Source organism: Microtus oregoni, unplaced genomic scaffold (genome assembly GCF_018167655.1).
Source record: "Microtus oregoni isolate MIOR12 unplaced genomic scaffold, Mior012 000020F_ref0000438, whole genome shotgun sequence".
In the NCBI taxonomy this organism is placed as follows: Eukaryota; Metazoa; Chordata; class Mammalia; order Rodentia; family Cricetidae; genus Microtus; species Microtus oregoni.
In genome coordinates this window covers 30666425-30681795 of record NW_024543079.1, presented here as the reverse complement: position 1 = coordinate 30681795, position 15371 = coordinate 30666425, and the positions used below count along the sequence as shown (strand labels likewise).

Here is a 15371-nt window from a genome sequence, read left to right as displayed (position 1 = left end):
GAGCTCTGTACTTTGGGAAGCAAGGGCATTATTATGAAATGAGTCACTGTATTTTTCTTACTAGAGTTTCTCATAAGAAATCTCAACTCTCCTAGAGCCTCAGATCTGACCTTCTGCTGGACGTGGCGCCTGAGTCTTTCTGAAAGTTCTCACCTTTGCTGTTCTGTTCACTTCTTCAGATTTTACTGTACTTGGTTCTATTCCACACTATTAACTTCCCTCCTCTCTCTCTCTCTCTCTCTCTCTCTCGCTTTCTTTTTTTCTTTCTTCCCCTCTATCACAAACTTAAGTCTCCTGTGTAGAGACTGTTCCTTTTCAGTTGTAAAGCCCTGGAGGTTTGGAGAAATCTGAAGTTACTTACTAGTTCCTGTGACTTCTTTATTGAAGTTACGTAAATAGGCACCGACCTCTGTATATATCTGGGACATTTCAGGGTCACTGCAAAGCTACTGTTTGATTGTGTGCTAGTTACAAGCCACTCCTAGTCTCCAGAGACCACGGTTCCCATCTACTCGACCATTGCAAGGAACAAAATGTTCTGGGTGCTGGCTCTGTACCAGGGTCTCTATTGGGCTTCAGTGACAGAAAAATAAGAAAATACTGTTGCCTTCTAACTGCTTATAGTCTGGGAGATTGACACATATCCGGGTCACCTAAAATCATTTTATACCCTTTCTACTGTTCCAAAAGAAAGTCCAGAATTTTAGACCTCCATTCTTTCTTTTAAAGCTGCACTGTGTTAAAGTTTGTGATCCCTTTGTAAATTAGAAAGTGACAAACGGTATTAGTGCTGCCCTAAAAGCAGACCAGTGCATTAAGGTTTTATGGTTTTCCATCTTGTCCTTCACCTGACTTGTGGCTGAGCTATGAAAATAGCTGTCGAGATTGCACACACACCGCAGCTCTCAGGGCAGGGTCCTCTCTGTAGCACAGACTATCTGAAAAGTTTACTAAGAGGTCCTGGCCATCAACAGCATTTAAACAATGAGTTGAATACTTCTCTTAAGCCAGGCTACTAAAAAAAGAAAAAAAAACCACCTTCTCATTTATAAATATAAGATTGAAGAAAAAATTATCTCAAGCAATAAACTGCCCTAGACTGAGTTGTATTTAGCATGGGCCTTACATTCCTCTGCTGGCTCAGTCCTCCTCCATATGAAAGAGAAGGTGGAACATTATCCCAGAAATCCTTTCTCACACAGACTCTCTGTCAGGAAAGGAAAATAAAGATGAAAATGCACTAAATAAGAATTTTAATATGATTTTTACCAACATAGAGTTTTTTTTAATGCAACAATAATCTTGCGGATCGAGTCACATTTTATTTTAGGAAAGGTAAACAAAAGTTATAAGAAAAGATTTTAGAATTACAGGTTTTTAAAAAAGGAATAGAAGAAATATACTACTTGAAAATTCGAGTGTTCTAACTGAATTCTGTGCCGTGATGAGAGGATAAGTAGTCCATGACTTTGCCAAGTTTTGGATGAAGTATCATAGACTTTAAAAAGCCACTTGTCCCTGACTATACTTCTGGTTCATCGTGAATTACACGGAGCTGTCAAGATGTTCCTGCAACACTTGGGAAAGGCCCTTAAGTTTGGAGGAAAGGCAGATCACTTGTTCCCATTTTCTAATATTTCAAACTTGGTTCTTTCTTAGCATGTGGTTACCAAACTCCTGTATGTTCATTGCGCCAAAAGGCTAAATACAAACACACTCAAGGAAAGCAAAAATTACCCCTGACTTCCAGCCCAAAGAACCTCTGTTTCCAACCTGATCTTTGTTTCTTCAGGCTTAATAACTAAGGTCAGTGCATATTTATTTTTGCTAGGATTCTATTCATTTATAAGTTAGTTTATTTCCACTTTTCTGTTGATGTTCTATTGTATATATTTCTACTTACTATATAAAATATCCTCATCAAGTAAGGAGAGTAATTTGAAGTGAGCTTATCATCTGTCTTTCAATTACATGTCATTGATGTGTGGCAGGAAGCGTCTGTGTCTTTTCCACAATGATTTCTCCATGGAAACTCTTGATGTTGTATTTTTACATAAGATAAATATTTTCTACAATCTATTAGTTTGAGATGTGAAGTCCTTTTCACTCTGTATGGGGACCAATGTCATGCTAATCATGATCTATAGGTTTCAAGAGAAAGCGACATTCTGTTACTTCCACTGATGGGTTCACCATCTAGGTCTCATGCCAATCACTTCTAGGGACCAGGTTTCCCTGTTGCCCCATAAATTGAAATATTCACTGATGTCACTAAGATATCAGTGTTCTCCTGTGAAAACAGCTGTTAGATGCACAGGACGGGTCCTCACTATAGCTTGGTAGAAGGAATGCTCAAACATCCTGACAGAAGGCAAGATATAAGCACTGAATTGAATATATCCATTTAGTCAGACTATTATTTAATGCTAAGGAATTCTCACAGTCCTTGCCCCCTGCAGAGGCTGGCTGCCAGTTCCTTCTCCAGGTAGCTGGGATCACAGCTCAGGATCAAAACACGGTCAGTAGATAGTCAAGGGACTGACTGGGGCAGTGCCATCTGTAGAACATTTTGCCTTAGCAGGACCCTCATCACTGCCCTGGACTGGCAGGTGACTGATCTTAATGAACATGCTAGTGATGGCAATGAAGATGTTCTTTCTTGCTTTATTTTTCTAGACTACAACACAGAAAATTTGAAAAACTATTTCTTCAGGTTAAGATCTTTTTAACAATTAAATATTACATCCTTGTTACAGTGATCTGAGGTCTTATTCTCCTTTCCTAATAATAAAAATCTCCCAGGTGTTTAACCAGTAGTATTGCAAGTGAGATATGTTGTATTTCATTGCCAGAAGGTAACCTGCCCAATAATCAATTGGACTCTAAGATTGATAATAGCTAGGGTAATAGGAAATGACATATCTGGTTCTCTAATCCTCTGTACTTGTTTTACATAATGTTCCTTCTGTGTTCAGAGATCTATGCTCATTGGTCCTTAGCGACCAACTAATTACATTGCAGATTAATTCGGAAAAATATACTATGGAATAGAACAGAGGAAAAGATATTGAAGTTAAAATATAAAGACCTGGTCTTGAACACTACATCTCCCATCACTTGCTGGAAGACCTCAGAGACAGTGTTTGACTTTAGGAAATTCGCCCCTGTTTTGCTACACAGAGGTAAATGAGATATGTGCTATAAAGCCTGGCTAAGTTTTCCCATCAGCCAAGTGAAATAATACATATTAAAATGGCTTATAAACTCTGAAGCACTTGTGGGTACTAATTTTCATCACCATTATTTCCTTCTTCCCCAGCGAAGAGTTCATAAATGCCATACTGCTAGATTAGTGAATAATTATATGTCTTCCTCGTGGTCTTGAAAAGAGAGTAATACTTGGTAATACCCTCTGCACATAGTATTCTCCCAAGAAGGTTAGGGCCTTGTTTTTTTTTTGTGTGTGTGTGTCTCTACTTTTCATCTCAGCTGCATTTTGCAACTACAAAACTGCGAATGCAAACAGCTGAGGGATAAGCCCCCATGTCCTCCGCTGGTCATGCGGACTCTGCGGTCCAGTTGCAGAGGAGGAAGAACTATGGCGTCTGCCCCTCTACGCACCTTAATTTACAGCAATGGTCAGTAGACTCCTGTCGAGATGAAGCTTTGGAAGAGAAACCCAGTCTTTTCTCTACGGTATTAGGGGTTGGGAGATGGCGGGCTTCTCAGGCCTGGATTTCTAGGAGTTCATGCTCCACAAAACACCCACAGGGACAGCACAGATAGAGTTCAGTGTGTGAGTGGGGTATGTTTGGAAAATTCATTAATAAGCAGACGATTTAGAATGCGGCACTCATTTTCTCAAGGAAACAATGTCATGATCGAGGTGAGGTTCCCAGACAAGTCCACAAAAGCTGTGCCTATCAGGAGATAGGAGTCTTGGAAAGAGGGGGCCTGGCTGTCTGTGCTCAAGGAAAATAGCAAGAGCTATTTCTTCCATATCCCCAGGCGGAGGGCCAGATCTAGAAAGAAATTTGAAATGAGACAGACATCTGTGATGTCTTCCCTCTGGCCTTTTGCCTCTTTCCCAGTATGTTCTGGTTTCTTTAGTCCATCTTTTAGCCAGCCATACTACCTGCATAGTATAGACTTGCCCACCACTCTCTTCTCCCCTTCTGTCCAAGGCCTTGACCTCAGCCCCGTGAGCGGTCACAGCAGTCTGAACCCTGAATGAAGGGCCGGCGACTTGCTGTGGTTGCTGGCACATTCGCAGCCGTAGATATGATAGAGGAGGTACTTTTGAACAAGGAGACTCTGGAGGTAGGCCAAGTTTCACTGAGGTCATTCACCGGTGGCCTGTTTTAATATTTATCTGATCAAAGTTAAATAAATTTTATACAACACTAATAGTGGTCAGTAGCCCCCTATGTCAGCCGCAGACCCAAACCTATGTGTCTTTTAAAATACCGTGTTTTGTCATACTTGTCTGTACACAAGACTCAACAGTAGCTAAGGTTGGTCAGGATTTATTTTTCGGTTCTCAAGGGCAGGTGAATGTAAACTGGAAAATCCTTGTGAAGTGTACACTTCCTACAAGATAACTTCCTTCATTTTTCACAGATACCATTTTTAGGGCTACATTCTTTGCAGTTACTTACAGGTATTTCCCTAGAATTGTATACAACAGCTTCCTAGTCACAGCTTCAAAAGAGAAGGTTTTTGTTTCGTTTTGTTTTTCCTTTCTCAAGACAGACTCTCACGTGTCCCAGGCTGGCCTCAAACTCACTATGTGAGTATTATGTTGACCTCCCGACTCTGCTGCCTCTGCCTATTCAGTACTAGGGTCACCAGCATGTGCACCATGCCCAGATTATGTACTGCTTGAGCTACATCCTCAGCCCTATGGAAAGAAAACCGGTAAATTATTTTAAAGGAAAAATCAGTAATATTTGTGCCTAACCTGGGTGGTAGCACAGTCCACAGCCTGGTTCTCTCTCCCCTAGACACCCAGCCTTTCGTGGAAGCAGAAGAGTGAAAAGCTTAGGGGAGGAAAAGACTCTCCCCTCACTGTGGGAAATGGGCAGGCAGGTGGCTTGGCATAAAAGAACCCTCGAGATGGAGAAGACTTGCTTCTTCACACAGCTCCATTTAACAACTGCTGATCCCTGTCCTGCCTGCTTTGCCTAAACTAATACAACACACATCTACTTCGTTGTTTTTAGAAAATGACTTCAGCCCTGTGGAATTCATCAGATGCCACCTCCCTTTTTATTTTGTTCCATTTTGCTTCTGTTCCTTTGAGTTAATACATGATACACCTGAATGTGCCTATCTTTTGACCTGAATGTGTCTATCCTATTCTGTCTGTCTGCCCCCGCTTTTATTTCTTTAACTTATTGCTCAGTAGTTTAAGAAAATATTAGACATGAACTTTGGGAGATGCTTCCTCCTCATTGTTAGGACACATGCCTGGGATGACAGTGTCAGAATTTGGTCTGAGATGATGTGGTCTCATGTTCAAGCTTCATTCTTGCTCCCTCTCTATAACTCCCCAGCTTTCCATCCTGTGTCACACTTCAGAACCCAGACATACCTGATACCCAGTAGGCACTGCACTGAAGTAACGTCATATACTTTAATGCTCTCAGCTTTATACTTTAATACTGTTACATGTTCCCTAAATAAACGGGTATGATATATTACACTTTTACTCTGCTCTTGGTGTTTATAGAAGGTATTGTTGGCAGAGTGCAGGGGCCTGGCACCTACAATAACTTATTCAGTACAACAAACTTGAGGAGAGATTCAGTGAGTGGTGACCCTTTTCATTTTCAACAGACAGGCAGGACGAGATTCCACATAGCATGGGGGCATAAATGAGGATTTTACTGATGTCTCTGACAGCTCCAGACCTTAAGTAGAGCTTGATCAGAGACACAGAGAGGATTCTGAAAACTCAGTTTCACACCCACTGTTAGCTCTGCCAGCCTCTGTGCTGGCTCTGTTCTCTGCCTGTATATGGTGGTTGGTCCTGGCATCTCAAGGTCTTTTCTTCCCAAGGGGAAAGAGAACAGACTTCCACCCACGACAGCTGTGCTGGCTCGTTGTATATCAACGTGACACAAGCTAGAGTCATTTTGGAAGAGGAAACCTCAATGAGAAAGCACGGCTACCAGACTGGCCTGTGGGAAAGCCTGTGCTGCCTTCTGTTGATGATCAGGGTATAAGGACAGCCCACCTTACTGCCGACGGTGCTACCCCTCAGTTTGTGGTTCTGAGTGCTATAAGAAAACTGGATGAGGAAGCCATAGGGAGCAAGCCAGTAAGCAGCCGCCCTCCATGGCTGCTTCTTCAGTTCCTGCCCTGACTTCCTGATGGGCTGATACAGAAGTATAAGATGCACCAAATCCTTTCCTCCCCAAGATGCTTTGGCCATCATGTTTTAGTGCAGCAACAGAAACCATAACTGAGACAACAGCCATGCTGTGTGTGTGTGTGTGTGTGTGTGTGTGTGTGTGTGTGTGTGTGTGTAAAAGATTAAGAAATGGATGCTCGACAAAAATGAGTCAGTTTTCCAAATCCCTCAGCCAGATAGTGACTAGAAGGGACTGTAGCCAAGGACTTGATTCAGAGTCAGCTCGCTACATCTCCATCCACCACGACAGCACATGACTTGTGGCCACTCTGCAGAAAGAGAGAGCACTGCCTAGGACAGCCCTCCCAATGAGATGTTGGGGAAAGGGCTTTGGGAACTATGAATTTCTTTAGGTATAGAGATTTTTTTCCTTTTTACAAACTCCATGATTTATGAAGACACCTGAGTCTATTTTTTCATTTATTTTAACCAATAATGTAAAAAAAAAAAAAGTCTAACACTTTCCATATTCAAAAATGTGCTTCATACGCCTCTTCCTACTCACAGGTGAAAATGAAAGTGAGCCATTGGAGGTTGTAAAACTGGTCCTGGAACAAGCTAGCACTGAGTAGGAGATGTTGTGCCGCACTCTCCTTCGGCTTTGTGCCCTCTGCCATTTGATTTACTGATAAACCCGGGACAGATCATTTTTTGAATGTGCCTCAGATGTATACATGTATTATAATACTCGGTGAATTGCCTCCTTTAAAAATATAGTTGGGCTATCATTTTAACTTGGGGTACACAAAACAGAATCAGAAGACACCCCTCTCCGTTATAATAAGAAAGTGATTCAACTCTCAAAAGATGAAGATGATAGTGGTGATAAAAATATATTACTATGTTAATTACTCCCTGGGGGGGAGGTTCTACCATCCTTGGGTAGCATATTTTACAGTCTTATGAACAGTAGTTTGGTGACCGAGCTCTTCTACAGGCATTCTGTCATGGCTGTGAGATATACCAGGAGTCCCTTGTACAGGTGTTCGGTCATGGCTGTGAGAGATGCCAGGAGTCCCTTGTACAGGTGTTCGGTCATGGCTGTGAGATATACCAGGAGTCCCTTGTACAGGTGTTCGGTCATGGCTGTGAGAGATACCAGGAGTCCCTTGTACAGGTGTTCGGTCATGGCTGTGAGAGATACCAGGAGTCCCTTGTACAGGTGTTCAGTCATGGCTGTGAGAGATACCAGGAGTCCCTTGTACAGGTTCTCAGTTATGACTGTGAGATATACCTGGAGTACCATTCTGCAGGGAATAGACAATGTGTGTCTGTCATGCACAGGAGTGATCATGTAGTCATTGGCATTGCCACCTCATGCTATTTGCTCATGTTGCATTAGTTCCTGACCATCATCTAGCCCTGGGATGTGGTAACAGTAATAAAACCTGCCTCGCTGAGCAATGTCAGGAGTAACATTGAAGTGTGCCTCCATTTCTCTGTTTTTCCTTAATAAAAACTTCTTCCAAAGTATTACTTAGCCTGTGCTGGCCAATGTGGTTTCCATTGACTGATGTGGGATGTCCTTCTGTATATGTGTTGCTTTTATTGGTTGATGAAAAAACTGTTTTGGCCAATGGCTTAGCAGAGTAAAGCCAGGCAGGGAATCTGAGCAGAGTTATATAGAGAGAGAAGATGTCATGTAGCTGCCGAAGGAGAAAGATGCCAGGACATTACCAGTAAGCCTTTGGCTTGTGGCAATACATAGATTACTAGAAATGGGTTGATTTAAGATGTAAGAGCTAGCTAGGAATATTCCTAAGCCATTGCCCGGTGTTATAATTAATATAGTTTCTATGTGATTATTTGAGTCTGGGTGATCAGGAAACAAAAGCGCAGACTCTGCTTACATAATGGTGCCCAAATGTTTGGCAAGAATTTCCATAATAAAGCCAGAGAAAGCTTTCACTGATGTTTCATTGTTCTTCTTTTCTTATTTCTGGGGACACTTTTGTTCTCCTTCCTTATCAGTTTCATTGTCTCTTTTTCTGCATCTTCAATATTGTCTCATCTGCTTTTTCAATCCAAACATGTTGCATTGTAGCCCTTGTCTGAGTGGCTTTGGACACCATATGCAAAGACTTGCCCAGTTTTGCTTTGGTAGCTAAAGAACAGAAATGTATTGCAGTGTATCAAAAGCGGAGCCATCAGGAATAAGGACCAGTAGCTTCACTGAAGAGGGTTTGGCCTCTGCTTTCAAGTTCATACTTTACTACTCCATGTCAGAAAGAGAGAGATAACAGGTCTTCACGTGATAGAAGACAGATGGGCAAGCAAGAGCTTCCTCTGTCGGGTTCTATAAGGGAACCTGATGGCACTCATGAGGACAAGGCCCTCATGACCTAATCACCTCTTCAAAGCTCTACTTCTTAATACTTTCACATTGACAGTAGCTGAATGTTCGGGGGAGGGGCACACAAGCCATGCTGCGTGTTTGTTTCTCCTGTTGACAGAAGATCCATGAAACAAGGTCTTTTTCTGTTAGTCTACATCTTTTCACTGTGTGCTCAAAGCTGTGCTTGCCAGAGGTCCGTGATACCTGATTGGATCATTCCACTAGACTCTGCTTAGTTCCCAGTTCCATGTGTTTTAAAAGCCATTCACTAATTCTTCTAGGTGTAAGACTCACTGGGGAGCTTGCCTAAAATATACCTGTCCTGACCCCAGCCCCTAGGGATACAGATGCAGTAGAATCTGGGTGGAATCTGTAACATTTCTTAACAAGCTCCCAGGGTGGTTTCACGGGCTAATGCAAGCACACTTTGCAAAGTTTTGTCTCACTGGCTCATTGTACCAGGTTAAGTTCATTTCTCTATTGCTCCCCGGCTTAAGTGTTGTTTCACAGTCGAGTGTGAATCACCTGGGAGCCTAAATATAGATCCCCTAGCCCCACCTCAGACCTTGTGAATCAGAATTTCCACGATGAGTCCTAGGAATCTACAAAAGAAAGAAAGAAAGAAAGAAAGAAAGAAAGAAAAGAAAAGAAAAGCCACCTCCCTTGGTGCCTCTGCTGCAGCCAGTCTTCTGCCAGCCTTTGATAGTCCCATCTCGTCTTACAGACTCTATGAGGAGGTCCTAACTCAGGAGCAAGTGGGTGTCTTCTTTGTCATTTTAAGCCCATTTCTCTATCTGTCCCACGATGTTCGAAAGTGCTGCTCAGTAAGACAAGTCACTGTGGGATGAACTCCAAGGGGAGTCACACTTGCCAGATGCCTTTGCAGCTTGGATATCAGCCATTGCTACACAGACATCCCAAAACTGTTCTCTGACTGGAGCCAATGAGTGTGGCATGGCTGCCTATCTTGTTTTGGTGAGGATGCTCTCGGTCATCCTTTTTGTCCAGGAATTCAATGTTCCCCAGAACAGACAACATGGTATAGTCTCCTTCCTCGTTGTACTTTTTTACACTTCTCCAGCTCAACCTTCCCCTTGGATCTGCATAGAGGGACATGCTTGGATTGGCTTCAAGCTCGGAGTGTATCCACTGGTCTCCAGAGAGGTAGTGAAAGGCCCTGAACCCTTTGTCCTGGGGCCTACCTGGACTTCACAAGTTACTGAGGGCAGGGTGTCCCCTTAGGTTAGACTTCTAGGGGAGTAGTCTTGTCTCACTTCTGTTTGGGTGCTTTCTCAGGTAGAACACTTTACCAGAACCGGTAAAATATTACCAGAAATGGAAACAAAATGCAGTAGTGGGGATTGCTCAAGTGGTTAAGAATAAACTATACCGAGAAATTCTATTCACAGAACTTTATCCTCGGCCTAGGTGGACAGCAAGCATCCAGGCTGTGAAGAGTAAGTCCTCTCCTGCTTGGTCTTCTTCCTGAGTTCCTGACCTGCTTACTCTGGACATAAGAGTTAAATGCTAGCCTCTTTGAATGGGGTAGATTTGTTTGTGTTCTTGCAGAAGGTGGGCTCATCGCTCACACAAAACCTAAAACCTAGTGATATCTCCCCTGCTAGTGTGCTCCATGGATTTGCGTTTTGGAGTTTTGTCTCTGGATAAGCGGCAGATTTCATTTTTATGCCAGATAAGAACATCAGTAATTAAGAGAAATCCCTGCGGGAAATCCTATTCCCAGGTGATAGCGGCTTCCCCAGGCTTTTGAGGTGAGGGGGCCAGCTCTGGAGACTCCGAGCTGTGATTTAGTGACAGACAGATGGAACTGACTCTAGAAATATATGGCGAGCCATCCGATGAGTCCTGACAGTTAAAGGACTCAAGGAGACATTTTTTTCCCTACCCACCTAGTCCTCATACAAATGTAAATATATCTCTTTCAACAAGTTGCTGAATGTGGTTTTAATTTATAAGCTAGAGATCAGTCTTACCGAGTGTACAGTCAGGAGTGTGTGTGTATGTGTGTGTGTTCGTTCTCTCTCTCTCTCTCTCTCTCTGCCTCCCCCTCTTTCCCTTCCCATGTCGCCCCCTTCCCTCCCCCTCTGTTCTCCTTTTCTCTCCTCTTTTTTGAAGTCACAGGTTTTATACTTTTTGAACTGGACATTTCCCCTGTCACTTTTCTTCCAGAGACTTCCCTGACCCCATTGTCAGGGGCCTTTAAGACAAGAGTAGTATTTCTTGAAGTAGTATTTCTGCTCTATTTCTTAAAGACGTTTTTGAAGTTCCCAGAGGAACTACATGGGGTTTTAAAACATAACTAAGACAGTGGCTGAATCCATACTGCGATTGAGATTTGAAGAACCTGTCACTGTATCATACTTTATACAGTGTATGCAGAACCCATTGTTGTTATTTATGACCCTGTCTGCTTTCCATTGTGGACTTCTTCCAGCCTTGGGGAATTTACATCATTCCTAATAGCAAAAGGCTTTCTGGTTCCCACAGAGTTGTTCAAAGCCTGACTCATGCTCCTTATGTTAATTGTTCACCTCTGAAAATACAGCACTTACAGGGTGTGGCTGTGAGGGGAAAATCAACTGTATTTACAGGGCATGCAGGACATGTTTAGAAGTGTTTCACACATAAATCTCCATCGATCCCAATCCCTCTCAGCCTACCCTCTTTTGCCTTCCCCCCGACTTAACTTGGAGTATTCTTTTCCCAAAAATTCATTTTAGGAAACAACCAACTAAAAAAGAATGACGACACATTACCGTGCAATACAATCCAGTATAGCCAGTTATACTCTGTTGACTGACAATTAAAGCCAATTTAGGTTACAAGTGGACATGTCTTTGAAAGATGCCGGCCCAGGTCTGAAGCATAGGCATGGCCCAGAGCTCACGGATCCTCCTAACCTAGTCTTGTGAGCACTGATGAGATCGAGCCCTTAGAGATACCCCGGAATGATACTCATGGCTGCCATCCTTCAGAATCCGGGGACTACCACCATTCATTCCTATGTAAGCCTACATAAAACACAGGTCTACTGATAGGTACGGTTCCTCATAGTCACTACATTTTAGAGGAATTTGATGGGGAAGAATTACTTGGACTCTCAGAAAAGAAAGAGCAGATAACACCTGATCTGGGCTATCAGCTTCTAACCTATGGGAAGAAATTCCAAAACATTATGTGGGTCAACTCTGGCAAAGGTTGCCATAACTTTAAATTTTGTAATTATCTCTTTATGAAGCTTTGTGGATATGTTTTTTAAAGATAGATAATCTGTGCATAAGATTACGGCAATGACTACTATAAGAAGCCAGAGACTCCCAGGTTTTTGGTGGTTGTTTGTTTGTTTGTTGTTAGTAACCGAGATTGAAAAAAAAACTTCATTTTTAAAATGCCAATATTAAAAGGTTTAACTTGCAGTTTGGATGCTCACCTTACTAGATCTGGATGGAGGTGGGTGGTCCTTGGACTTCCCACAGGTCAGGGAACCCTGATTGCTCTACGAGCTGATAAGGGAGGGGGACTTGATCGAGGGAGGGGGAGGGAAATGGGAGGCAGTGGCGGGGTATTGTTTTATGGCTCACAATATTGGTAAATAAGGGGCATGTGGAGGAAATCTCAGGATCATCAGGACACTCGCTACTGTCTTCTCACAAGCCTGCTTCTGCTGGCTCAGGGATTCTGCCCTCTGGGGTCACAGAGAGACCACATATTGTTCTAGATGCCTTGGGATCTGCATGTTTCACATTACGGTTTTGTGTGTTTGTGGTACATATTCATGCATGAATTGTATAGAGAAGAATACAAAACCAGTGTGACACCAGAAAGTGCCGACTGAAAGCAATTGAAAGAACCTAAAACAGCAGTCTTGTTTTACTTGGTATCTAAAGAAGTAAAGCTGTCCACCTGAGCATTCCTAGTGTCGCTGTTTTCCCTGGTTTTCAGCTAATAGGCTCCTGTTTGAACCTTTGTTATCTTTTGGAGTAGACAAAAAGAACCCTCCACGGACTGTCTGACTATTTCGCTGGGTGTGCACAGAGTTCACCTTCTCCTGGTACAAAGCTCAAGAAAAACACTCTACAAGAAATGTAGGTCCAGCATGTTCCCTTGTTCTTACTTTCTGACTGCCTGTGTGGATAGTCTATTACTCAATGAGAGTGTGTGAAACCTAATCAGAAGCCCCTTTGCCATTGGTCCGGCCCACAGCCATATATTAATACATGTCCTTCCCACCTTCCTGTTGCTCTTGTTCTCTGGACAGTGGGAATGGACTCCTTGCTTCACAGGTGTGTGTTGCAAGGGGTGATTAATTACAAGCTCTTTGAAGATGCAAAGCACCTGCTGCTGCTGTGTTTCACACAGCTCTTGAGGTAACTGCAGACAGACCTAAAAACTCCACTCCCTCTGTGAGATCCTTCTCTGACTTTGGTATAATTATGGCAGTCCTTGGGCCCCTTACTACAACATATTTATGGGTTTTTTTTCCACAGAGCTTAGCCAAAGTAAATAATCCAGCTTCGATGCTTGATTTTAATGGCTGAAAAAGTTTCTTGCTATTTGTAAATGTATTGTTGTCAACTCCTTGCCAAAGTTAAGGACTTTAGTCTCTCAATTTCCTAAGCACTTTCTGTCCTGCCATGGAAGTTTGTTTTAAAGTTTGCCTTGTCTGTTGTGTATCCTGTAGAAGAGGGAGGTAGAGAGATGATAGATAGGTAGATAGATAGATAGACAGACAGACAGGGTAGATATACTGCTTATCATGGTTGTACTTTATTTAATGTTTGTTGTCTGAATGCTTTCCGGGACTGACCAAGTCCGATTCACTGAGGCTTACTCCCATATGCTTGATGTATAAACCTGGCACCTACTGAGTCATGTCATTAGAGAATCTTCAGATTAGTATTTATTCCCATATATAAACAATGTGTGCATATTTGTACATATCTGTGGGTGTGCACACACATCCTGTGCTTTGGATGTATCTAAAGCATTCCCTCCTAGTAAAAGTCAGTATATCCACCCCAGGGAAAATTTTCCTCTGACATCTGAAAATGCATACCTGTTTGATTAAAATGATTCCATTTGAAAATGATGCCATCACTGAACCAACACTGAGACCTTAGAACATACCCTGGTTGTGTGGAAAATGCGGAGGTTATTACTTAAGCCAATCTGTATTCAACGTACACTTTGGGGATTTCCTAGCTATGCTGAGGTGTTGAGGAGAAGCCAGCTGGCACGTGCCTTGTTCTCAGGTGTAACAGCCGGGGAGTGGGGGTTTGGAGGAATCCATGCCGTTGCAAACCTCACATTCCATACAATCTTAATTGTCTGTTTTAGTGTGAGAAGAACTGAAGGAAAACGCAGTGCCAAGAGCAAATCACAGGCCAGCGCGGACCTTGTGGGAAGATCTGGTGACTCGGTCATCACTGTGGTACCAAGGAGGAGGGATGCCTCGGCTGTTCTCCTGTCAGAATCCATGGGTCAAGCACAGGATGACATAAAAGCAGCCAAGAGCCACTGGGGACTTCCTGTTCAAAAGCTGGAAAATGTTTCCCAGACTGAGCCAGAAGACACTAGCAGCCAGCAACAACCTCATCCTGGGGAGTGGCTAAAGTCGGGGCTTCTAAGCAGGAGCCCTATGTGTAACTATGAGTCAGCATCACCAGGTCCAAAGCAAAGTCCACGAGCAGCCAAGACACAACAGAAACGCAGGAACTGCGGCTCTGCGGAAGACTCTGACCACCGCAGGAGAGTTTCTCTTGGAAATGATGGGTTAGCCCCAGGAGACGGGATGGTGGGAAAGAGCACAGCTGTCAGTGTTTTGCCAGCGTTAGAGTTGTCAGATCCAGGGTTGCTTTTGAATCAGGATTTGGCAAAAGCCACGGCTAAAGAAGAGCTACATGCTTTGGAAAATCTCTCCTCCAGACACCTTATGACCAACATCCCAGGGCAGGCACAGCAAGCCACCCCGGCTGCAGCTGACGAAAGATTAGCGACAGTTGAAGGCGGCCCAAGCAAAAAAAGAAAGAAATTGCAAAGTTCTAGCAGAGGATGTAGTGGCAAGAAAACTTTGAGTGTATAGTTCCCGGGATTTGGAAAGAATTGGGGTAATCTCTCTAAATAAACAGATGTTTAGAGGCTGGAGGACTGTCTCAGTTTTTAGGAGCACGTACTGCTCTTGCAGAGGACCTAGGTTGGCTTCCAAGCATCCACAAGGTGACTCAGAAGCATCACGAACTCTAGATCCAGGAGACACAACACCCACTTTTGGCCCCCATGGGCACCGGGCATGCACATGGTATGTATACCCACAAGCAGGCAAAATACACATACACATGAGATAAATCTTTTTTAAAAAGCTGTTTGTGTTGGGATTAGACTTCACAGTCACCTCCTGGAGGCTGTTTTTCTAATAGGCGTGTTACTTTCTCATCATGTTTATAACTGTCTCCAGAAAACACTGTGTTGACAAGAGCCCTCTACTTGTCAAGGTATATAGGACCCCGTGGAGAAACCAATAATGTGGGGTTTTCTCATCGCATCACTATGGAGACCTCCTGATGGGATACAGAGAGATGGTGCCCTACGCTGCCAACCAGC

The 15371-nt window shown here is 43.2% G+C and overlaps 1 protein-coding gene across 3 annotated transcripts in view; it reads left to right on the top strand.

Moving 5' to 3' along the window:
• The window catches only part of LOC121460000 (SLX4 interacting protein), a 157402-nt gene extending 142308 nt beyond the window's left edge, over window positions 1–15094 (top strand). Inside the window, exons 7-8 of one of the 3 annotated variants that reach the window (XM_041670086.1) lie at window positions 12756–12856; window positions 14109–15094. In XM_041670086.1, coding sequence (XP_041526020.1) covers window positions 12756–12856; window positions 14109–14853 — 846 coding nt within the window. In that variant the 3' untranslated portion in view covers window positions 14854–15094. The remainder of the gene's footprint in view (window positions 1–12755; window positions 12857–14108) is intronic. The other 2 variants (XM_041670089.1, XM_041670087.1) reach the window with 2 other exon arrangements.
• Window positions 15095–15371: the final 277 nt, after the last annotated feature.